Source organism: Orcinus orca, chromosome 5 (assembly GCF_937001465.1).
Source record: "Orcinus orca chromosome 5, mOrcOrc1.1, whole genome shotgun sequence".
NCBI classification, from domain to species: domain Eukaryota; kingdom Metazoa; phylum Chordata; class Mammalia; order Artiodactyla; family Delphinidae; genus Orcinus; species Orcinus orca.
Genome location: NC_064563.1, coordinates 144990362 through 145015845, shown reverse-complemented (window position 1 = coordinate 145015845; position 25484 = coordinate 144990362). Strand labels below are relative to the sequence as shown.

General features: G+C 47.7%; 1 protein-coding gene across 4 annotated transcripts in view; it reads right to left on the bottom strand.

Annotated features, from left to right (window-relative positions):
- Positions 1 to 25484, bottom strand: part of FAM3B (FAM3 metabolism regulating signaling molecule B) — a 55071-nt gene that overhangs the window by 8945 nt on the left and 20642 nt on the right. For 3 of the 4 annotated variants that reach the window (XM_033418339.2, XM_033418338.2, XM_033418340.2), the window contains exons 2-3: positions 20631 to 20774; positions 6623 to 6746 (exon numbers count right to left, since the gene is read on the bottom strand). In XM_033418339.2, the coding sequence (XP_033274230.1) occupies positions 6623 to 6746; positions 20631 to 20774 (268 nt within the window). The remainder of the gene's footprint in view (positions 1 to 6622; positions 6747 to 20630; positions 20775 to 25484) is intronic. The other variant, XM_049709723.1, reaches the window with a different exon arrangement.

The window sequence follows — 25484 nt, the reverse complement described above, 5'->3', positions numbered from 1 at the left end:
ATACTTGGTAAATAGGTCTTTAGTGTGAATGTTATGTTCATCTGGCAGGGAGTTAGGCTCTGTTTACTATTTGCTGTAGCTGTAGGTGTCAGAGGCTAACATTTCTCCTCTCTTTCTTGGGTATCCCTATAGACTCTTTTACATTGGGTTTGAGACTTTCAGTTTTTTTCAGCTGTAATCCCTTGTTATTTTACAGGAGCCCTATTATGTGGTAGTAAGACGTCAGAAATGAGGAAGTGTTCCATAGGCCTGTGATCAGGTCTCAGTCTTTTAGTGAGCCTGTGTCCCTGAGCTGTGGCCTTCACAAGTGGCTTTTTCTTTTTCTTTCACTCCTTAGGGGAGACAGGAAGGCCAGAGGGGCCTGGAGTTGGGTATTTCCCTCCCCCAGGTTGGCTAGTCTTTGGTAAAACCTTCATTGGTTAGACTCTGGTAAAACAGTTTCCCTCGAAGACAAGCCTGCTAAGAAGAACAGAGCACTGGGGACATATTTCAAAATGGCTACTTTCCCATTCTCACTGCCAGAAGCATGAGGGGATTTTTCTTCAGTCTTCCCTCTGAAAGCCTGGTAGGGCTCCTGGAGGAGAAACTCAGGAAGGTGTAGGAGCTCCTCCAAGGCTTGGCCTCCAGGAGTTAATCGCTCAAGCTCATCCAAGCTCAGTCTCCAGCAATTAGTCACTAACCCTTTAAGGGTTCCTACCGGATGCTAGATCCAGCTGAGCTCCCTGCTCCAGGTAATCTGTGATTTGATGAATCTGCCTGTCTCTCCAGTTTTCAGGGCAGTGGTTTTCCCTGTGACCTCAATTCTCTTGTATGTATGCATTTTTAATATACAGCATAATTTGGGGTTTATGTGCTGTGATTCAATCTAAGAATTGCCTCCTTTTAATTGGCATTTTTACAGGCCACTTAATATATGTGAGATATATTTGTTCTTTATGATAACTTCATAATTGGGTTGTTTTCTGTTTTTGCTGCTTGTCAAATATTTTAATTTTTGCTTTCAGTATATGGTGTGTATTTTCTTTGCTTTGTTAAAGGTCAGGTATTAACGACAGCATAAGCATATTTTAACATGCCATCTAAAAAATGAAAAGACAAAATATGGAGAGCAGTTTTATAACGCAAAAGGGCTAACTACCTTAATACATAAAGAATCTTATAAATCAATTAAAAAAGCCCAGGGATAGGAATAAAAATGGGCAGGAGATATAAACAGTTCACAGAAAATACATACAGCCATCCCTCCATATCTGCAGGACATTGGCTGCAGGACCTGCCACGGATACCAAAATCCACGGGTGCCCAAGTTCCATAGCTGGCCCTCTGTATCTGTGAGATCTGCATGAGTGGATTCAACCTACCATGGATCATAAACATACTATGTGATCCATGGTTGGTTGAATCCGCAGATGTGGAGCCCATGGGGAGGGAGGGCTGACTGTACAGCCATTCTTAGCATGAAAAGACCCTGGATTCACTCACAGCAAGAGCAATAAAACACTAATCTGAGACTAACTTTCTTCTCTCAGAATGGCAAAACTCAAAATATTCGTCAACATGCCTTGCTGGACAGACTGTGAGGGAACAGTCATTCTCATTGTGTTAATCTGAGTCCTCTGAAAAGCAGATACCAAAACAGGGTTAAATGAGCTAGAATTTTTATTAGGGGAAATACCTACGAGAGAAGGTGAGAGGGGTGGGGTTAAGCAGGGCGAGTTGTCAGACCCCAACTCAAGCCTGACCCTAAGGGGAGGAAAGGGAAAAAGCTGGGGTGGGCATGTCCTAGGCGGCCAGGCAGTCTCAGGAGACTTCGGCAAGGCCAATGGGCATCTTGGAACGCAAGCTGGGCTTCAGCTGAGCCTGTGTGGCCCAGGAATGGGGCTGCCTGGTATCTCAAGGTTCTGATAAGGATTCTCTCCTTGACCAAACTCTACTCAGGCCCCCCGAGCTCTTTTTAAACTAGGCCTGACTTCTGGACTTCCGCTCATCTCTGCATTGTCCGATTTTAGCAAGAATTCTGCTAAGTCAGTTTAACCAGAAAGCCCCACCTTTGATATGTGATGGCCGTCCATATTAAATCAGTTTCTTAATCCTCCTCCACCCTCCAGGTCCCGCCTTCAGCAAGAATCTTGTTAACCTGTTTAGCCAGAATCCCCTCAACCCTGATGTTTCCTCTTAGTAATTTTCTATCCACAATCTCCACCCTGCTCCTTGGCTGTAAATGCTTGCCCGTGATGTGTCTGGAGTTGAATCCAATCTCTCTCCCCTACAAGACCCCACAAGAGTGGTCCCTATGCTTACTGCCATCACCCCCTTAAATAAAGTCGGCCTGACGATTTGCACGGTGTGTCATGAATAATTTTTTCTGTAACAGGTCTCAGTCACTGGCTAGGAGCAGCCAGGGGAAGCCGGGCCTCCAGCAAACCTACTATGGATTTTAGAATGCAGCAACTGGAACTCTTGGCCAATGAACTACCTGCCCCTAGAAACCTGAGAAGTGCATTCTCACGGTCACCACACTCAAACATTGCCGGAGTTAGAGTCACTTAATTCCAGGCAAAGACTTCAAAATTCAAAGTGGGAGCTATTTATAATTGAGAAATCTGTCCTCGGCCAAACTCTCAGTTAATCGTCGGTGGGAATGAATACATTTTAAACATGAAGTATCTTTAAAAATATTACCTCCCCTAATACCCTTTTCTCAGGATGTTATTGGAAGATGTGCTCCAGCAAAACAAGGGTGGAAACTAAGAAAGTGGAAGGTACTGTATCCAGGAAACAGGGACTCCAGCTACAGAGAGGGAGGCAAAGGTCATCCCCAGGATGGTGGTGGGGAGGGGTCCCTGAATGTCAGCCGCACGGTAGCTGCAGGGTAACCTGGCCGATTGGAGAGGGACAGAAGCTTCACGGGTGAAGTTGGTAAATATCTGATGTGAGAGATTTATTTTAACCAGAGGAAAGTTTAGGGATTAAACTGATGTAACTTCATGGAAAACCAAGCGAGCCAACAGTAAACGAAACGTAATTATTGTACACAACATGCTTCAGTCATGAAGAACCTCTGTTTAGTCCTGTTAGAAAAAAACCAAACTGGAGGGACTTCCCTGGTGGCACAGTGGTTAAGACTCCATGCTCCCAATGCAGGGGCCCGGGTTCGATCCGTGGTCAGGGAACTAGATCCCACATGCATGCCGAAGCTAAGAGTTCGCATGCCACAAACTAAGGAGCCCACAGCTAAGACCCGGTGCAACCAAATTAATTAATTAAGTAAGTAAGTAGTAAAAAAAACCAAACTGGAGGCCACAGTTTGAATATATCCCTAGATGGACCCTCACAGTCACAAACCCAAACTTAAAACTGCCCTGACGTCCCCCAAATGCTGACTCTGACCTTAAACAAAACCTAAGCTTTCTTTATGTCAGCATGACCTTGCAGTTATGAACAAGTCAGCTCATGCAATGCAACGGCACATAAGTTTCTAGTAACAAACCACACTAGAAAACACTGCACTTACTCGTTCAAACTTTATAAGCTGAGCCATGGCCGTGGAGCGCCACGCCACCTAACCGCCTTCCATTTGGAAATCTTGTTTGCCAGGAGTTGGGTTCTCCGTTGGTAAAATATTCCTATCAAGTAAACTCTCTGAATTTTATTTTCACAGTCATAATCACGTAAATGATGAAGTTTGCTCAAACCGTGATGACAGTATAGTAACTTAATCAGGACAACGGTAAGGGAAGAGGACAGGAATTGGGTGATGGTGGAAAAGAGCTGACCTCCCGAGGGGCAGGGCAGCTGATAACGCTGAAAACCGGAAACAAGGAAGTTGTAATGTAAACCCGCTGTTTAGAGGTGTGGGTGTGAGTGAGTAGGGGGACTCTACTGACAGATGGAGGGGGCTGTCCCTGGGGGAGGTATGTTTGCAGGTGCCCAGGACAGGCTGGTTGTAGGGATGAAGCAAATGGCAAAAAACCTCTTGTCTTTCTACATAAACCTGATATATATATAAATATATAAATAAATAAACAAACAAACAAACAAATAAATAAATAAATAAATATATATATATATATATATATTTTTTTTAAGGCCATACAATGTGGCCTGTGGGATATCAGTTCCCGACCAGGGCTCAAACCCAGGCCCTCGGCAGTGAAAGCACAGAGTCCTGACCACTGGACCGCCAGGGAATTCCCAAACCTGTATATTTTATTTGTAAAACAACGAGATCTCTGCAACCCATCCTTTCTGTTCCAGGGACTTGTTACAAGAAAACACAACACTAGAGGCACAGCAAGTGTCTTGGCATCTGGCCTCACTGATTCCTGTTCCTTTTAATTTGCTTTTGCTTGTGCTTATCCTGCTTTATTCTGCACTGAATTCTGAAAAACATCTAGAATACTGTTTGAAGCAGGCAAGCTACCTTTGGTTCTACACATTCATAGAGAGGGTTAGCTGTTCCTTTAGACTATTGGATTCGAGTTGGTCCACGCAGCAGACCCTACGTTTGCCCGGGTGGAATCCTGGCTCTGTCACTAACAGCTGTGTGATGAGGGGCAAGTGACTGAACCTCTCTGTGACTCAGTTGCCTTGTCTGTATCATGGGAATAATAATGGTACCTACCTCAGACAGAGTTCTATGAAGTTAAAGTATACGTGAGTTGGTTTGTACCAGGTAAGATGCAGTAGCTCCTATGCATGGTCAGGAGAAGGTGTCAGGCACTGTGGAGCAGGGCAAATCCTGGGCTCTGGGATCTGAGCTTGAATAATCCCCTTCTGGCGATGTGATTCTGGATGAGTGACCCCCTCCCACTGTCCCCACCCTTCCCAGGTCTTCCCGCCTCTTCCTTGCCAAGGGTTCCTGCTCAGTTTTCAATCTACCTCAATGACAATCCCATTCATCAGGGCATCACCTCTGAAATTACACACACACACACACACACACACACACACACACACACACACACACACACACAATTACCATACAGCATTTACCATGGACATTTGCAAACTCTGTTTGTTCTCTCCAACTATACCACTGGTTCTTAATGGGGTGGGGGGTAGGATTTTGCCACCTAGGGGACATGTGACAATGTCTGGGACGTGTGTGGTTGTCACAGCTGGTGGGGAGGACGGGTATTCTCTGGCATCTAGTGGGTGGAGGCCAGGGGTGCTGCTAACCCTGAAATGCTCAGGGCAGCCCCTACCATGCAGGGTGTCCATGGGGTTGAGGCAGAGAACCCTGCACTGTGACGTCAGCTTCTTGGGCAGGAGCCACGTGTTCCACGACACGGTCCCTTTGCTGAGTGCCTCACCCTCTGGAGTTCATCGGTGGATGAATGTTTATCAACAAACTGTCCGGCAGAGCAAAGGGGACCTTAGAGACACGATGGGCCTGCAGAGCGAAGGGGCTATTTCTACCCAACTCCCAAATATTGAATGAGGGGATATGCCAGGACTGTGTAAGGTGTACGAAGCTGAATCCGACCCCCTCTCTGAATGCACTGCCCGCTCCTTGGGAGAACAAGGTACGTGCAGAGACCAAGGGACTGAGAGTGGAGGGGTGGAAATGCAGCAAGTGCCGAGCGCTGTGGGCAACAGCTAACCAACAAAAAAAGGGAAAGGGTGCCTGGTTTGGGGGAAATGGTGGGATAATTGGGAATGACTTCCTACTCAGGGTTAGGAACAGACCACATTTTCTCTCATTTGTAATAATTACTTAATTGCCCAAACCATCCTTAAGCTTGGTGTTGTGGGTTGCACTGTGTTCCCTCAAAGTTCAAATGGTGAAGTCCTAACCCCTAGAACCTCAGAATGTGACCTTATTTGGATATAGACCTTTAAAGAGATGACTGAGTTAAAATGAGGTCTTTAGGGTGACCCTAACCCAAAATGACTGGTGTCCCTTTTAAAAGGGGAAAATTGGATCGAGACACACACACAGAGGGATGGCGAAGACACAGGGCAAAGTCGGCATCACAAGCCAAGGAGGGAGAATGGGACAGACTCTCCCTTGCAGCCTCAGAAGGAACCAGCCCTGCCCACACCTTGATCTTGACGTCTGGCCTCCAGAACTGAGAGAGAATGAATGTCTGTTGTTTAAACTGCCCTGTCTGTGTACTTTGTTATGGCAGCCCTAGCCATGGAATATACTGGGCTAGGACACTTCCAAGTGCCAGGGTTTATCGGGCTGTCAAGGGTAAGGCAGTGGCACAGAAGCTGAACCGAGCTACGTGGGGGGTAGGGGCTGCAGGGAGAGACGACACTGGCTTTAACCCATGAGGGTGAGGATCAAAACCCAAATGCAAGGACAGCCGTATCCGCTGAGTTTTGATGTTTCCCTGACTTTGAAGGGCTAGAGTACAAAATATGTACTGAGGCTTTTGCTAACTGCTGTCAAATGAAAGTTCAACATGGGACACATAAAAGCAATCTACGGGTCCCACCTCCCCACCCTCGGCACAGCATGCATTCTCATTTCCCCTCAGATGCCCCCCAGCCTCTGCCTGAGGTCAAGAAGATGCGTTTCTCTCCTGGGGCAGACTTGCTGCTTGGTCAGCCTCAGAGCAGGGGAAGAACCAAGTGGGAGAGCTAGGTTTTCTTTTCCTGCTGTAGTACTTACACCTCATCCTCAAAGCAGATCTTGGCATACTTGTCCCTGCCACCCCCACTGAGCAACCGGTAGGCGTAGGTGTTTGGGGGACACGGGGTCCAGTGGTCACATTTTTGCCTTTTCGGGGCTGGGGCTGTAACAAAAAGGAATATAACAGTTAGCATCATGCAGTATTGATCAGGTGAACCCACTGCTTGACTGTGAACGGCAGCTGTTCTGTCCCAAGACTTCACACTAGCAAGTCCCAGTAGCAGTGGGGGAAAACTGGGAAGACACAAAATTAATTTAACCTGCTTTTGTCTTCAAATAGCAAATATGCCAAAGGGAGGGGATGTTGAGTAGGCAGAACAATTTCAGAAGGGTTGGGAATCACTCTTGATCGTCATGACTGCCATTCTGGGATTGCAAGGCATAGCCTTTTGTATTCCAATTAAAGAAAGATTAGTTGGGTCAAAGAGTGCTGGTGAATCAAGAAGTAGCCTATGGAGCATCTATCCAGCTTCTGCATTTACACTCCTGAAACACACACACACACTTGACCACCACTGTAGCCATGGCTGACCCCTCTCCTTTCCCTCGAGCTTGAGATGCTGAGCTTTTCTGCCTGGGCTGCTATGTCAGTGCTGGCAGGCCCTGGAGATGTCATGCCCAGTGACAGGGGTCAGCACTTGGGGAGGACTGAGGTCAGCTGGCGCTGGGTACCCTCTGTATCTCCCACTGCTGGGTGCCTCGTTGCCATCACTACCACTCACGTCTCTCCCCTTTCACAGGTGTGGCTGTCCACTGTCACCCACAGAACGCACTGTCCTGTGCTGGGTTCAATTTAAATCCCGAGTCTCCAGAAAAAAAAAAAAAACAGAAAGTGCTCTCACTCCCCCAGCTTGACTGGGGACGTGCTGTTTTACGGATCGCTGCGTCTCCTCTGTTTTAGCACATCTGGCTAGAAGCACAGCCAGCAGAGTGGCTGGAAGGCCCTGTTGGGGGAAACCAGGACACAGGCAGTGCTGTGATGGCCGAGTGCTCTGGGGGTTGAGCTGGACCAGGACTGAACTGCTTGGTGAACACAGGGATGCAGCTGCGCACCCAGGTGCCCAGGAGGTCACAGAGTTCAGGGGCCTGTGCACCCCAACATCATGCTTACTCAGCCCTTCACATCTTCCTCCCCTTTACCTACCTCATCCCCATCACTAAACAAAGCCCCAATCCACCCTGCGCTGCCCAGCTTGCCCTGATTTATTTTCTTTTGCTTAGCCCTCATCACTGCCTAATATCCTGCAATTTCCTTTTTAAAAGCTTCTCCATAAGGACAGGGATGTTGTCTATTTATTTTCACTTTATAACTCCAGCACCAATTCTGTGTGCAGCGCAAGCAGCTGCTCCATCAGTGTTGTTGAACGAAAGTGTAACCGAGCAGGACCCTGTGGGGCCTTCCTGAGAGAGATGCCCCACTGCCACCACAGAGTCCTCTGCCTGCCTCTTGTTTGTAGAAAAGCTGTAGTCTCCTAGGGCTACCCTGAGCCACAAAAGCCTGGTTCAAGAATTAATGATTGACAAGTCCAGGAAGTGCAGAGAGTCCCATACAGGAAAAATCCAAGGAGAAACACGCCAAGACATATTAATCAAACTATCAAAAATTAAATACAAAGAAAAAATATTAAAAGCAACAAGGGAAAAACAACAAATAACATACAAGGGAATCATAAGGTTAACCATAAGGTTAACAGCTGATCTTTCAGCAGAAACTCTGCAAGCCAGAAGCGAGTCACAGGACATATTTAAAGTGATGAAAAGGCAGAACCTACAACCAAGATTACTCTACCCAGCAAGGATCTCATTCAGATTCAACAGAGACATTAAAACCTTTACAGACAAGCAAAAGCTAAGAGAATTCAGCACCACCAAACCAGCTTTACAACAAATGTTAAAGGAACTTCTCTAGGCAGGAAACACAAGAGAAGGAAAAGACCTCCAATAACAAACCCCCCAAAATTAAGAAAATGGTAATAGGAACATACATATCGATAACTACCTTAAATGTAAATGGATTAAATGCTCCAACCAAAAGACACAGACTGGCTGAATGGATACAAAAACAAGACCCATATATATGCTGTCTACAAGAGACCCACTTCAGGCCTAGGGACACATACAGGCTGAAAGTGAGGGGATGGAAAAAGATATTCCATGCAAATGGAAATCAAAAGAAAGCTGGAGTAGCAATTCTCATATCAGACAAAATAGACTTTAAAATAAAGACTATTACAAGAGACAAAGAAGGACACTACATAATGGTTGAGGGATCAGTCCAAGAAGAAGATATAACAATTGTAAATATTTATGCACCCAACAAAGGAGCACCTCAATACATAAGGCAAATGCTAATAGCCATAAAAGGGGAAATCAACAGTAACACAAACATAGTAGGGGACTTTAACACCCCACTTTCACCAATGGACAGATCATCGAAAATGAAAATAAATAAGGAAACACAAGCTTTAAATGATACATTAAACAAGATGGACTTAATTGATATTTATAGGACATTCCATCCAAAAACAACAGAAAACACTTTCTTCTCAAGTGCTCATGGAACATTCTCCAGGATAGAGCATATCTTGGGTCACAAATCAAGCCTTGGTAAATTTAAGAAAACTGAAATCGTATCAAGTATCTTCTCCAACAACAACGCTATGAGACTGGATATCAATTACAGGAAAAAAATCTGCAAAAAATACAAACACATGGAGACTAAGCAATATACTACTAAATAACCAAGAGATCACTGAAGAAATCAAAGAGGAAAGCAAAAAATACCTAGAAACAAATGACAATGAGAACACGATGACCCAAAACCTATGGGATGGAGCAGAAGCTGTTCTAAGAGGGAAGTTTAGAGCAATACAATCCTACTTCAAAAAACATCTCAACTAAAAATCCTAACATTACACCCAAAGCAATTAGAGAAAGAAGAACAAAAAACCCCAAAAGTTAGCAGAAAGAAAGAAACCATAAAGATCAGATCAGAAATAAATGAAAAATAAATGAAGAAAACAATAGCAAAGACCAATAAAACTAAAAGGTGGTTCTTTGAGAAGATAAGCAAAATTGATAAACCATTAGCCAGACTCATCAAGAAAAAAAGGGAGATGACTCAGATAAATAGAATTAGAAATGAAAAAGGAGCAGTAACAAGTGACACTGCACAAATACAAACGATCATGAGAGATTACTACAAGCAACTCTATGCCAATAAAATGGACAACCTGGAAGAAATGGACAAATCCTTAGAAAAGCACAACCTTCCGAGGCTGAACAAGGAAGCAATAGAAAATATAAACAGACCAATCACAAGCACTGAAATTGAGACTGTGATTAAAAATCTTCCAACAAACAAAAGCCCAGGACCAGATGGCTTTACAGGCGAATTCTATCAAACATTTAGAGAAGAGCTCACACCTATCCTTCTCAAACTCTTCCAAAATATAGCAGAGGCAGGAACACTCCCAAACTCATTCCACGAGGCCATAATCACCCCGATACCGAAACCAGACAAAGATGTCACCAATAAAGAAAACTACAGGCCAATATCACTGATGAACATAGATGCAAAAATCCTCAACAAAATACTAGCAAACAGAACCCAACAGCACATTAAAAGGATCATACACTATGATCAAGTGGGTTTTATCCCAGGAATGCAAGGATTCTTCAATATACGCAAATCAATCAATGTGATAAACCATATTAACGAACTGAAGGATAAAAAACATATGATAATCTCAATAGATGCAGAAAAAGCTTTTGACAAAATTCAACACCCATTTATGATAAAAAAAAAAAAATCCCTCCAGAAAGTAGGCATAGCAGGAACTTACCACAACATAATAAAAACCATATATGACAAACCCATAGCCAACATTGTTCTCAGTGGTGAAAAACTGAAACCATTTCCTCTAAGATCAGGGAAAAGACAAGGTTACCCACTCTCACCACTATTATTCAACATAGTTTTGGAAGTTTTAGTCACAGCAATCAGAGAAGAAAAATAAGTAAAAGGAATCCAAATTGGAAAAGAAGAAGTAAAGCTGTCACTGTTTGCAGATGACATGGTACTATACATAGAGAATCCTAAAGATCCTACCAGAAAACTACTAGAGCTAATCAATGAATTTGATAAAGCAGCAGGATACAAAACTAATGCACAGAAATCTCTTGCATTCCTATACATTAATGATGAAAAATCTGAAAGTGAAATTAAGGAAACACTCTCATTTACCTCTGCAACAAAAAGAATAAAATACCTAGGAATAAACCTACCTAAGGAGGCAAAAGACCTGTATGCAGAAAATTGTAAGACACTGATGAAAGAAATTAAAGATGATACAAACAGGTGTTAAGATACACCATGTCCTTGGATTGGAAGAATCAACATTGTGAAAATGGCTCTACTACCCAAAACAATCTACAGATTCAATGCAATCCCTATCAAATTACGAGTGGCATTTTTTACAGAACTAGAACAAAAAAATCTTAAAATTTGTATGGAGACACCAAAGACCCCATATAACAAAAGCAGTCTTGAGGGAAAGAAACGGAGCTGGAGGAATCAGACTCCCTGACTTCAGACTATACTACAAAGCTACAGTAATCAAGACAGTATGGTACTGGCACAGAAATAGAAATATAGATCAATGGAACAGGATAGAAAGCCCAGAGATAAACCCATGCACATATGGTCACCTTATTTTTGATAAAGGAGCCAAGAATATATAATGCAGAAAAGACTGATTCTTCAGTAAGTGGTGCTGGGAAAACTGGACAGCTACATGTAAAAGAATGAAATTAGAACATTCCCTAACACCATACACAAAAATAAACTCAAAATGCATTAAAGACCTAAATGTAAAGCCAGACACTATCGAACTCTTAGAGGAAAACATAGGCAGAACAGTTATGACATACGTCAGTGCAAGATCCTTTTGGACCCACCTCCTAGAGAAATGGAAATAAAAACAAAAATAAACAAGTGGGACCTAATGAAACTTAAAAGCTTTTGCACAGCAAAGGAAACCATAAATAAGACAAAAAGACAACCCTCAGAATGGGAGATAATATTTGCAAATGAAGCAACTGACAAAGGATTAATCTCCAAAATTTACAAGCAGCTCATGCAGCTCAATATCAAAAAAACAAACAACCCAATCCAAAAATTGGCAGAAGACCTAAATAGACATTTCTCCAAAGAAGATATAGAGATTGCCAACAAACACATGAAAGGATGCTCAACATCACTAATCATTGGAGAAATGCAAATCAGTACTACAATGAGGTATCACCTCACACCCGTCAGAATGGCCATCATCAAAAAATCTACAAAAAATAAATGCTGGAGAGGGTGTGGAGAAAAGGGAACCCTCTTGCACTGTTGGTGGGAATGTAAATTGATACAGCCATTATGGAGAACAGTATGGAGGTTCCTTAAAAAACTAAAAATAGAAGTACCATATGACCCAGCAATCCCACTACTGGGCATATACCCTGAGAAAACCATAATTCAAAAAGAGTCATGTACCACAATGTTCATTGCAGCTCTATTTAAAATAGCCAGGATATGGAATCAACCTAAGTGTCCATTGATAGATGACTGGATAAAGAAGATGTCACACATATATACAATGGAATATTACTCATCCATAAAAGAAATAAAACTGAGTTATTTGTAGTGAGGTGGATGGACTTAGAGTCTGTCATACAGAGTGAAGTAAGTCAGAAAGAGAAAAACAAATACCATATGCTAATACATATATATGGAATCTAAAAAAATAAATGGTTCTGAAGAACCTAGGGGCAGGACAGGAATAAAGATGCAGATGTAGAGAATGGATTTGAGGACACGGGGAGGGGGGAGGGTAAGCTGGGACGAAGTGAGAGAGTGCCATGGACATATATACACTACCAAATGTAAAATAGATAGCTAGTGGGAAGCAGCCACATAGCACAGGGAGATCAACTCAGTGCTTTGTGACCACCTAGAGGGGTGGGATAGGGAGGGTGCGAGATGAAAGAGGGAGGAGATATGGGGATATATGTATATGTATGGCTGATTCACTTTGTTATAAAGCAGAAACTAACACACCATTGTAAAGCAATTATACTCCAATAAAGATGTTTAAAAAAAGAGAAAAAAATAAAGCTACCCTATGGTGGGTGGGTGGGGTGTGTGTGGGTAAATTAGAGTTTGGGATTAACATATACATTCTACTATATATAAAATAAACAAGAAGGATTTACTGTATAGCACGGGGAAATACATTCAATATCTTATAATAAGCTATAATGGAAAAGAATCTGAAAAAGAATATATATATAACTGAATCACTGCGCTGTACAGCAGAAACTGACACAACATTGTAAATAAACTATACTTCATTTAAAAAAAATTTAAAAAATTTAAAAAGAATTAATGATTGAAAGGATGTGAACATGTAGTGACCAAAATAGCAGTTGGGTCAGTAGAACTGGTAACAATTTAAATAGTAAATCAGCCATATGGCAATCACAGAATCTTTAGTTCCTCCCTGAAGGACATGGATAACAGTATCTGAAAAATATTCCTGAGTTGTTTTTCAGGTGCTAAAACCATCACCAAGTGGAAGAAGTTAACTACTCGATGACCATGAGCACGTAGCCTCCAGAACTACTGCTGCCTGGGGATTGGTAAAATGTGACCCTGCCCCTTACCTCAGCATCAACCAATCAGAGAACTCTGCCCAAGCTGATCACGTACTCCAAGACTCTCTCCCTCACCTTGCCTTTAAAAATGCTTCCCTGAAACCCATCAGGATGTTCTGGTCTTTTGAGCACTAGCTGCCTGGACTCCTCGCTTGGCATCTGCAATAAACGCTGCACTTTCCTTCACCACAACCAGGTGTCAGTAGACTGGCTTTACTGCAAGTGGGTGAGCAGACCCAAGCTTAGTTCAGTAACGAATGAATATGGACATCTGGTCCCTCGTGGGGCAGAAATCTGCAGCTACTTTGGCAGAAAACTCAGAGACACTGAACCCTGCTCCCTCCTGCAAAAGGGAAGAGGGACGTTGAGTCAGGGCTTTCTGCACATGTGCTACTGCAGCTCTGGTCTACTTTTACCAATTTTTCCTCCTGTGGATTCTAATTTTTTAAATATCGAAGGACCTTGGGATTTTATCTTTTCTTATCTAGTTTCTGAAGAAAAACATTGAAAGTAATAGACAGGCAAAAGGAAGGAAAAAATCCTACGTATATTCACCCTACAGAATCCTCACTGTTTTACCTTTTGGTATATTTCCTTCCAGACTTTTCTATGCCCGCAGAGGGCATCTGCAATGTTGGAAAACATGGATTAGACATATACAAATAGTATGTTACCTCACTTACATTTTCATATAATATACTCAATACGTTTTTTCTTAATCTCCAGTTACCTAAATTCAAAGCAAGGGGCCCGACCATTAACATGAAAATGTGCCAAAAATACGGTATTTGCTCAATCTTTCCTGGTTTTGAACACTGAAGTGTATTTATTTCAGTTTTTTAAAAATTTAATGATAATGCTCATTACTTTGAATTTAGAAGTAATTTACCTAAAAACACACTGAGCATGGTACTTGAAAATGTAACTAACATACTGCTTAAAAGTTAGGTGTGCCCTGTTTCCTGAGTCTGTAGATGTCCTGAGTATGTATACAGATGGTCCTTGATTTACAATGGTTCTACTTTATGATGGTGCACAAGGGACATGCTTTCAGCAAAAAACGTGCTTCGAATTGTGAATTTTTATCCTTTCCCAAGCTAGTGATGTGTGGTCCAATGTCTTTGTGATGCTGGGCAGTGAGAGCTGCAGCTCCCCGTCAGCTACAGGACCAGGAGGGTGAACAACCGATACCCTGACAACCATGCTGGACCCAGACAGCCCTTTTGTTTTTCATTTTCAGTACAGTATTCAGTAAATTACAGGATATAGTCAACACAATTAGAAAATAGGCTTTGTGATAGATGAGGTGGCCCAACCGTAGGCTAGTGTACGTGTTCAGAGTATGGTTAAGGTAGGCTAGGCTAAGCAAGGATGTTCAGTATGTTGGGTGTGTTAAATGCATTTTGAACTTATGATATTTTCAACTCATTATAGGCGTATTGGGATGCAACCCCATCATAAGTGGAGGAAGCTCTGTACTCAGTCTGGAGAGAACCCTCTTAAAGTGAGATCCACACTCATTCTGCCTGCCACCTGCATTTCGCTTAATGTAGGCGAGCCTTCCCTAACAAGCACACACAGACTTGCTCACTGGCCCCTGCTGTTCTTGGCAGGACTCCTTCAAGATTCACTGAACCAGCTCCCTGCTCTTGGAGAAGGACAATATTTCCAGGCCCTATGCCGTCATCACGATGCTGTCGGGGTACCCTGACTACATGATCCTTTTGACCTCCATCCTCACCGAGCGCTGGGCGTGCAGACAGGTGTGCTGTGACCCACAGAGGTGGATGGTCTAACACAGCCCCAGTCCCAGGAGAGCTTAAAAGATAAGGTCACGAGGACGCCGCGCACCACCTGACCCCCACGGGTCACGGTAGTTTGGAGACAGGATGATAGCAGATTCGTATGGGAGGTAGGGAGGGAAACCAGAAAGGGTATTTTACTTTATTTTTAAGCCAGCTGAAAAAACAGAAGCAAACAGGGTCTGATAACATTGCCAATGAGTGGGAGAAAGATTCCCATGGGGTGAAAGAGACAGCGTATCTTCCGGAGCCACGGCTAAGCGTCACCCACACTGCTTTTGAGGCTGAACAGTTAAGAACGACTACACAGGTGTAACTATCCATCTTCCCAGCCACTAACCCTGTGTGCTGACTCTCTCCTGTGCCAGCCACATGGTCTGATCAGTAAGTACACGACGCAGCTCAGAGAGCAGAGAGAAGTTAAACTTGGGTGAGAAATTAAACCTCTGAGTAACAGGAAAGGAGAGGACCAAAAGGGGAAAGAGCGCTTCTTCACAAAAATGTTGGGAAGCTTTAGAAAACAATCTGCATTTTTATGATTTAGCTAAGGGCTGTGCCTGCAAACGTATCAAATAAGAGCTTTATATATTTAATATAATGTAAATAATATTAAAATATATTGCTATATTGTAAAAATAGCAAGTGAATGGTTTCTTTTTTATTGAAGTATAGTTGATAGCTGATTGAAAATGTTGTGTGAGGCTTCCCTGGTGGCGCAGTGGTTGAGAGTCCGCCTGCCCATGCAGGGGACGCAGGTTCGTGTCCCGGTCCGGGAAGATCCCACATACTGTGGAGTGGCTGGGCCCGTGGGCCATGGCTGCTGAGCCTGCGCGTCCGGAGCCTGTGCTCCGCAGCGGGAGAGGCCACAACAGTGAGAGGCCCGCGTACCACAAAAAAAAAAAGAAAAAAAGAAAAAAAAATGTTGTGTGAGTTTCAGGTGTACAGCAAAGTGATTCAGTTTTATATATATATATATATATATATATATACACATTTATGTACAGATATATGGCTTCTATTTTTATACATTTATTTAATTAATTTATTTATTTTTGGCTGTGCTGCGTCTTTGTTGCTGCACGTGGGCTTTCACTAGCTGCGGCAAGCAGGGGCCGCTCTTCGTTTCGGTGGGTGGCCTTCTCTCTGCGGTGGCTTCTCTTGTTGCAGAGCACAGGCTCTAGAGCGCAGGCTCAGTAGTTGTGGCGCACAAGCTTAGTTGCTCCGCAGCATGTGGGTTCTTCCCGGACCAGGGCTCGAACCCGTGTCCCCTGCGTCGGCAGGCAGATTCTTAACCACTGCACCACCAGGGAAGTCCCGGATATACGGTTTCTAGGTAACGTTTATTTCAGGTGTACAGCAAAGTGATTCAGTGATACACACACACACATATATCAAGATAAAGTTTATTTCGCCTAGAAATAAGCTGTGAAGCTGAACTTGCAGGCATTCACTACTTGCCCTTCTTTCATTGGCACCGGGACCAACAAGCCTTGTGAGCCCTGAGTACGATCTCTAAGTGCACCTCCAGGACAGGGGCCTAAGGCAGGGCAGCAGGTTCCAAACTGGGGTGGGGTGGGGAAGCGTGGTGGGAGGAGACAGAGGGAACGGGATCAAGCCATACGGAGGTTCCAGGGAGTTTGGGTTCTTCCCCTCAGCTGTCCCTTGTCCGTCCTCCTGCCCGTCAGAAAGAAACACGGTTGGCCCTCCCTCCTTTCCGAGGGGTCGCATCTTGGATTCAACCAACCAGAGACTGAAAAGATTCCAAAAAAAATCCAGAAAGATCCAAAAAGCAGAATTTGAATTTGCATCCTGTAGGCAACGATTTATATAGCATTTACATTGTCTTAGGTATTGTATGTAATCTAGAGATGACTTAAAGTGTGTAGGAGGGTTTGTCAAGAGGGTAAATCCTCAGAATTCTTCTCACAAATTTTTTTTTCTATTTCTTTAGTTTTCTATCGATATGAGATGACAGATATTCACTAAACTTGCGATAATCATTTCCTGATGTGTGTAAGTCAAATCATGATGCTGTGTGCCTTAAACTTATACAGCGCTGTATGTCAATTATATCTCAATAAAATTGGAAGAAAAAAAGAAGAGAAAAAAATTAAGTATATGGGAGGATGTGGGTAGGTTATGTGCAAATATTGCACCGCTTTATATAAGGCGTTTGAGCATCTGTGCATTTTCGTATCTGCGGGGGTCCTGGAATCAATCCCCCATGAATGTGGGGGGTGATTGTAGTAGTCACAGCCCGGCTTGGTGTTCCAAAACTCACGGGAAACCTGAGAAATGCTCGTCACAGCAGTGAGCTGCTACGTTATGCCTGTCCAACTGGCAAACTCAGAAAGCTGGGACACGCGAGTGTTGGTGAGGATGGTGCGAGACGGGGGCCTGGCAGGCAGGCCCATTCTGGAAAGGCGTCGGGCTCGACTGAGTCACCTGAAGCTGACACGCACGCTATGCCTCCACTCCTGCGCATGTAAATCCCGAAGAAAATTTCAGCCAGGTCCACAGAGAGCGCTGCGAGGGTGCTCCCCGCACAGCCTCTGTGTGGTGATAGGCTAGAGGCAATGCGGAGCCGTCTCCAAGTCCCCACGAGGGAAAGAGGAGGAAAAGGCGAGGATTCGTGCCCCGGCGTGATGCAGCTGTGAACAGCTTCGGAGGAGGAACGCCCACAGCACAACGGGGCTTTGGGCATGGCGCTGAGTGACACCAAGAGCCAGGTCTGTAAGAGCACCGGAATGCAGGCTGGTAAGACAGGACAGCCTGGTCTGCAATTAGGTGTTCAAGCAGAAAGGTGTCATTAGATGCCTCTGAGCGCTGGGAGAGAAGTCAGAGAGGGAAGTGGGGACAAAGGGAGAAATCAACAAAATGAGGGCAGCTTGGGCCGTGGCAGTGATGGCGTGGCAGGCAGGTTACCTCCACCCCGGTACAGAGGTGAGAATCGGGGAGTGTGGCCAGACCACTCGACGTGGCTGTCCTCTTGCTCTCTGTCCCTCCTCTGCTTGACCAGGGCCTGCTGCACCGACACCCCACTCACATGACTGACCTTCCTACGTGCTTGCCCCGGGCTCAGCTAGTGACTGTGCTTATCAAGGGGGCGGTGAGGGGCCTGGTCCTCTGCTGGTTTCCCTGGTAACCGATGAGCCAACCTGAGGCCAATTCCCCCGTAACTACCAACCCCCCCCCTGCCCCGAGAAGCAAAGTCTGCGGCCAGGTCCTGCCCATCACGGTGGGGTGTGGCTGCAGGACCTTGTTCCAGACGTGTAAGCTCCCCCATCCGTTAGACCAATGATGCCTGTGTTGCTGACCCTGGGCACTTTCTTGGGTCTTGAAGCTGGGCAAGTGCAGGGCTTGTAGGCCTGCGGGGGGCAGCCCAATGCGGAGAAAAGGGGGAGAGGCAGTCCGAGGAGGGGAGACTTGGGAAGCTGAGCCCTGCCGGGGGAGGGAGACTGTGCGTCTGTCCTTTCCCGGCGGCGAGCACAGAACCTTCCACAAAGTCGAGGGACTGAATGTGAGGCCTAATCACCCCCAATGAAACACGAGGAATAGGGAGAGGCAGGGAGGCCAGAGCAGGGAGAGCTGGTGCCCATGCAGATTCCAGCAGCTCCCAAGGATCCTGACCAGGAAGAGTTGGGCCATGTCTAGAAATGAGCGCGAGCCAGTGGGACTTGCCCATGAGTGCGAAATCGCGTGGAAACGGAAAGGAGGCAACATCCAACCTATGGACAGACGGTGTGAACCCAGGAGAGCTGGGCTTGCAGGGTAAGAGTTAACTTCACGGAAATCTGAAGCCAAGATCAAGGGCCTCCACAGCTGAGTCAAGAAATGGGCCTTTTTAAGAGAAAAGATAAGGAAGTGGAGAAAGCTAAACCTGGATAAAGGGGGGCCAGCCCAAGGAGGTGGGAGTGGGTTGTCTCACTCGGGGGGGCCTTGGCCACGGGGGTTCAGTGCTCAGAGCCTCGGTATCCGAGGCTCATTTCGCTCAGAGCCCAACACTGATCTCACATCTCAACGTGATCCTTCCTTTGCTTACGATTCTGAGCGGATGTGTCCCCCGCACGTGGCCCGGGGGACTGCGGAACGTAGGACAATGTGCAGGGCCGGGGTAACGGAGGGGCTCCAGAGCCCTGCAGCCTACAGAAGCTGAGCTCATCCTGGAGCCTGGTCCCAATGCGGGGAAAGCACCCTCTTCCTGCCTCTCTGGCAGGCACGGGGGGGGGGGCAGCGCCTGGATAAGGGGCACATGTCCCTGAGGAGCATCTCCCCGGCCACACTGCTCATGACAGCACGGAGTAAGCCTGACCGCAAAGCTAGCCTGGTCCCATGCACCATGCTGTCCCCTTTGAACCTCTCGTTCATGTGAGCACTGGGCTATGAATCAAAGACTCCCTCCAAACTCTGAGTCCAGCCCCCAAGCAGTCATGTGTCCCCCCAGAGCGGAGGTCCTGAGCCAGCAGGTGTCAGGATGCGGTGTCACAGCCGGCTCTCACTACCACCCTTGGGTTCCCAAAACTTGCTGTGCTTTAGTCACGGGGGAGGGTGACAGTTCCTCCCCGGCCCCCGTTGGCGGGAATCGGAAACCATGTAAACGAGCCCTTCTAGAAACACCGGGTCAGAGGCAGCTCCTAGACGCAAGCCTGTAACCAGGACCAAGTCCACCTTTTGTGTAAAAATGGAGAAAATGAGAAGGCAAGCCCTTTGAGGGCAGTTCCCACGCCCTCCACACATGGGGGTCTCCCCCGCCGCACTGGGCCTCGTCCACAATCCATATGCAATAATCTATCTGATTACAAGCAAATTCACTGTGAAAACCTTATCTAAAATAAAAACACCAGTCATAGTCGATTTCTGGAGAGTTCTTTTTTTTTTTTTCTTGGACACAAAAGGTAATTAAATCTGAAAAGGAATGTTTTTTTTAACAAATTTTTAAAATCATTACCCAGTTCTTTATATTTGTGCAAATTCATTTTGTAGAGTTTATTTCTGTGTTAAAAATACACTAGCACACCTATTTACCATGAGATTGTGAAAAAGGGTGCATATGACTATTTAGGGTCCCACACGTTTTCCAATGTAATTTTTAGTGGATATCTTATCATTTACTTCATTCCTAATTCCAACACATATTTTTATTTAACGCATCTTGCCCATAAAGTTTGTTTTTTTAACATCATGGTTTGCCTTGGGGTCTCATGAGGCATGAGGAGGGGTACCTACCTTGGAATAGTATGGGAACTATCAGAGAGGCTTTTTTCCCTTCCTCCCCCTTCCCTCCCCTCCCCCTCCCCTCCCCCTCCCCTCTCCGTCCCCCTCCCCTCCCCCTCCCCTCCCCCTCCCCTCCCCCTCCCCCTCCCCTCCCCCTTGCCATGATCATCAACATAAATGGCCAGTAGGGGCAGTGCTGAGGTCAGGGCCCAGTCTCAGCACAGCAGCTGGGTTGCGAGTCCTTGCTTGGACCCCACTGTGGTACCCACCTTTGAGGACAGGCCTCTCACCGATGCTCCGGATGCTGTAGGCAGCTCTGGACAGGGGCACATCTGGAATGAGCTCTGCCAGCAGGTACCCAGAATACCAGGCGCACAGGGAGGCGAAGATGAAGAACACTGCCTTTAGGGTGCCTGCACACAGACAAGACAAGACACGTTGGCTGCCTCGCCCACTGACCCTCTCCTCCTCGGCCTTCCCTGGATGGCATCCCTGAACCAGTGTCAGCAGAATGCCCTGAGGGGAATCACCCCGGGAGGCGCTGGGCTGGAGAGGGCCCGGGGCCGCTCAGTGGAGCCACAAGAGCGGGTACCAAGCACAGGATGTGAGAGCGGTCGGGGCCGAGGTTCCCTGTTTGCTGCTGTGTTGGGTCTCAGAGCGTCCTCAGAGGATTAGGTCAAGGACTCATCAGGCGGCCCTGCCAGGGGCCTAAGGACAGAAGCGGCCCTTCCCTCATGAGCCGCTGGAAGCTCCTGGAAGCTCTCGGGGGCGGCGGGGGCAGCTCTGTTTTGTTTACTGCTGTGTCAGCAGTGCTGAGGATGGTACCTGGTGCCCGTGAGCACACAACTGCCCCGTGACACTGGAAAAGGTCCCCAGACTGTCAGTATCCTCAGAAACAAGGCTGAGGGGACACCCAAGGCTCCTGGCGGCAGAGAGTCCCTGCAGAGAGTTTGTCAACTCCAGAACCTTCCTCTCAATGCTGCAGGAAAAGGCACTGCCCCGCTCCTGGGTTACAGGAGGCCTAAGGGACAGCTCTGTCCCTTCACAGACAATCTGCCCCCGGGCCTTACAGACTTTACTCCTTAAATAGCTCGCAGGTCAGGACTGTGCAGGATTACCAAAACCGCCAAGATGCAGGGATGGCCCGAGGCCCTGCGTAAAGGGACCTCAGGGATGGTCCCATCAGTGTTTATGTACTGATATGTCCAGTCCTGAGAAATAAGAAGAGGAAGGATGGTTGGATGGATGGAAGGAAGTAAAACAAGAGGAGGGGAGGGGAGGCGAGAGGAAGAGCCCGCCCACCTGACCACACACCCTCCTCGGCTGCCTCATTTCTGTCCCCTCTCAGGCCAAGCATCTGGAAATAACCGTCCTCTGGATCAGCCTCCAGGCCTCACCTTCCACCCACGGCTCAGGGCAGCTGTGCTGGTCTAGGCCTCCAAAGCCTCCAGGCTGCCAGCCCCAGGCCCCCGATGACGGTCCTGACCCATCCATGTCCCCCGGGGCAGCACCCACACTCCTGGGGCAGGCTGGGGGTGTCTCCCACGCTGTCTCTGCTGGCTTTTCCCTCACACGGTGCAGCCTGGCTCTCTCCACAGGATCCCAAATGAACTGACCCCCAGACCATCCTCTCAGCTCCCGACAAGCGTGTCCACTTGCTGATCCCTCTGGGCACCCGGGACGTCTCGCAGGGCCTGACACTTAGCACGTCCCACATGAAACCCTTGATTCTCCCCGGCTCCCCGAGTCTGCTCCTGCCCCACATCTTGCCCAGGACAGGGTCAGATGTCTGGGCCTCTTCCTGACCCCATACGTCCCCCTGCCAGCCCTCAGTGGGATCCACCAGCCAGTCTTACTGGGGTGACCTCCAGAGACTTCGCTACATCTCTACAGCCTCGGTCTCCCCAGGCCCGCAGCATCTTAGCTCTTCTCTCTCGCTGCTAGAGAACCTACGTGCTCCCCGTGTTGGGTGCTTATCTACCAAAGGGGTAGAATAAAGAATATATCTCATCTTTATCCCAGTTTCTGACACAGAACTCCTGAAACCCTTGGAATTTCCTGAGAGGAGCGTCTGCTGTTGTTCATAAGGGGCCCCTTTCAGCCACGCCTGAGCTTATGCTAATGTGACTCGGGGTGGATCCTAGGATAGCTTCCGGGGAGGGGCCATCCAGCCCGGAAAGACCCTGCCCACACCTCAGCCCCGCCCCCGGACCTCCAGGAGGGGAGAGGGCAGGCAAGCTGTCCTGTGACCAATGACAGAGTAAGACCCCAATGAAACTCGGGACTCAGAAGCTTGGGGGGCTTCCTGGTGGGCAACACACTGATGTGCCAGGTGGGGGATGCACCCTGACTCCCAGGGCTGTGGGCACGGAACTCCTCTTCACCCTGCATGTCCCTGCATTTGGCTGGTCCTGACTTGTATCCTATACAATAAAACTGTAATTTTTTTTTTTTTTTTTTTTTTTTTTTTGCGGTACGCGGGCCTCTCACTGCTGTGGCCTCTCCCGTTGCGGAGCACAGGCTCCGGACGCGCAGGCTCAGCAGCCATGGCTCACGGGCCCAGCCGCTCCGCGGCACGTGGGATCTTCCCGGACCGGGGCACGAACCCGCGTCCCCTGCATCGGCAGGCGGACTCTCAACCACTGCACCACCAGGGAAGCCCTAAAACTGTAATCTTAAGCAGAGTGATGCTTTCAGTGTTTCTGTGAGTTGTTCTAGCAAATTATTGAACCCCCCAGGAATTGTGGGAACCCCCAGATTTGTAGCCAGCTGGTTAGAAGTGCGGGTGGCGCCCGAAGCCCGTGGCTGGCGTCTGAAGACAGGGCAGCTCGTGGAGGGCACTGCCCTTAACCCCTGGGCTCTGGAGCTTATTGTGGGTGTTGTGTCGGAGCTGAGCTGAATGGCTGGACACACAGTTGGTGTCAGAGGGCTGGTGTCTCCCCGCCCAGAGCCCTGAGCAGAGACCAGTGGGTGTTCCCCGGCCCCCTTTCCCAATGTGCAGCCGCAGCCCTCCAGCACCAAGCCTGGGGGGGGGGGGCTCTCTCTCCGGGTGGTGATGAAACGCAAACCTCTGTCTGTCAGTCCGGCTGTGTTGAGCTCTGGATCTAGGTTCCCTCTTCATGCCTAGCACCTCGAGGTTTCCCCCAACGGTTAGGTTATATCGGGTCAGTATTTGCTGGTGTTTGCCAGGCGGCTGCCTAGCTTAGGTAGTCATCCTGGTGAAATGGGATGCCTCTGTCTCACCTGGACCATTTGGTCTTTTTTCAAGTGCATATTTCAACATCGGTTATTTCTTTCTCTTTTCCAAACCACGCAGTCCCTAAGATGGTTAGAACGTAATGCAGAGATGGCTTCCTGCTGGGAAATGCCTGAGACAGCGTGGCCGCTGCAGCTCCTAGGATGGAGGGACATCTCCGAGCCGGAAAAACCAGCCACAGAAACACAGTAAGAACAACAGGTGAAGCTGGCGCGCTGTCCTTTGTTTGCTCTGTGCTCCAGCCGTGCTGACCCACTGCAGTGGCTGCCCTTTCCTGCTGTAGCCTGGGTTCGAGTTTGTCCCTCTGCCCCCAGGGCGCTCTCCTCCAGACCCCTGGCCACCTGTCCGCTCCTTCAAGGACTCCAGTGTGGCTCTGTGGCCTCCTGGGTGAAGCCTGCACAGGCACCCTCAGGTCAGCCCTTCACATGCCTTGTCGGAGCTGCCCACCATGGCTCTCCCCTCCAGGTCTGTGCCCGCATAACTAGGATGGTGCGAGGGTCACAGGATGTTCCGGAAAACGCCGCTGGAGGCACCCTGAGTGAACAGTGTGATCTGACTGCTGCAAACGTGGATTCAGCATCGATAAGAGTCTCAGGTTCAAAAACAATAGTTCAGTGTCCTGTGTGTCGAATCACTGCCAGACTATTTTATCCAAGTGTCGTATTTGAAGAAAATTGGCAAAGCAGAGATTATTCAGATCTTCTGAGTGTCACACGTGAGATCTTTGAGTGGAGTTGCTTTTGATTCGGAGATGACTGAAAGGGAGCATGCTGTCACCTCTCAGATACCTTCCTCCCCGCATGGAAGGGAGGCACGGTTTGGTCCCCAGGTGGACAAGGAAACATCGGTGGAAGTGACAGGGAAGGCAATGAGAGAATAAAAGCCCACGTGTCCTCACTAGGAGCGCTGTGAGCCCCGGGCTTGTGGGACCACAGGCACCCCTCCCTGGACATTTTCCAGGGCTCCTGGGAAGTCTACAAAGTGTCTGTGGTCTGGGTGAGGGGCGCAGCGGTGGACCCCCAGGCCAGGTTTCCTGCCGTGGCTGTGGAAGCCATGACTGGAGCCAGAACCAGCTCGGGGAGGGAGGCAGACCCAGCAGCATGCACTGGGACCAGTTCATCGTGAGAAGATGGGGCACGGGCTGGCGGTGGACCCTGCACCCGGGATGGGGCAGGCACAGGCGAGGATTTGTCCTGGGAAAGGCGAGGGCTCAGGGACTCAGCTAAGACAGCTCGGAGTGGGGGGGGGAGCGAGGGAAGGGCCTGCCCTGGAAGGAGGGGTCCAGCAGCTTCAGCGTTGGGGGGCAGGCAGAGGAAGTACACAGAGTCTGCGAACCTTCTGTGGCTCTGTGACCAGGATCCGGCCTTTTCTCATAAGGTAATAAAGTCGACATCAGCCCATGGACACATCCTAAGCACTTCCACACAGCAGGTGCCCGTGAGTATTAGATCAAAGGCCCATGCCGAGCACAGGTAGGAAGCCGGAACTTCCTCCTCAGAGGCTCTCTTTTAGGGCGCATGTGTGTGTCCTACCCTCACTCCACTCTCAGATTCTTGGGGGTCTCAGGCTGGCCCTGACACTTCACTTAGGCTGGAGGACAAAGCAGTCCTGAAGCCAGTGTACACGAAGGCAGGCTACAGGTAAGGGGGGGTTTCGGGTTCCCCCTCCCATCCAATCCAGGGGCGCTGCAGAGGGCCATTCTGAACCCAGAAGGAGACACTTTGGAGGGATTTCCTTCCACATGAAGTGGATAAGGATGAGGTTTCTCACTGGCCACCTCCCCACAGGAACCCACATTCCCTCGCCTTGAGGCAGCCACACCTGCACCTCTTGTCCCTGAGGGGTGGATCCGCCAGACTCGGGGTGC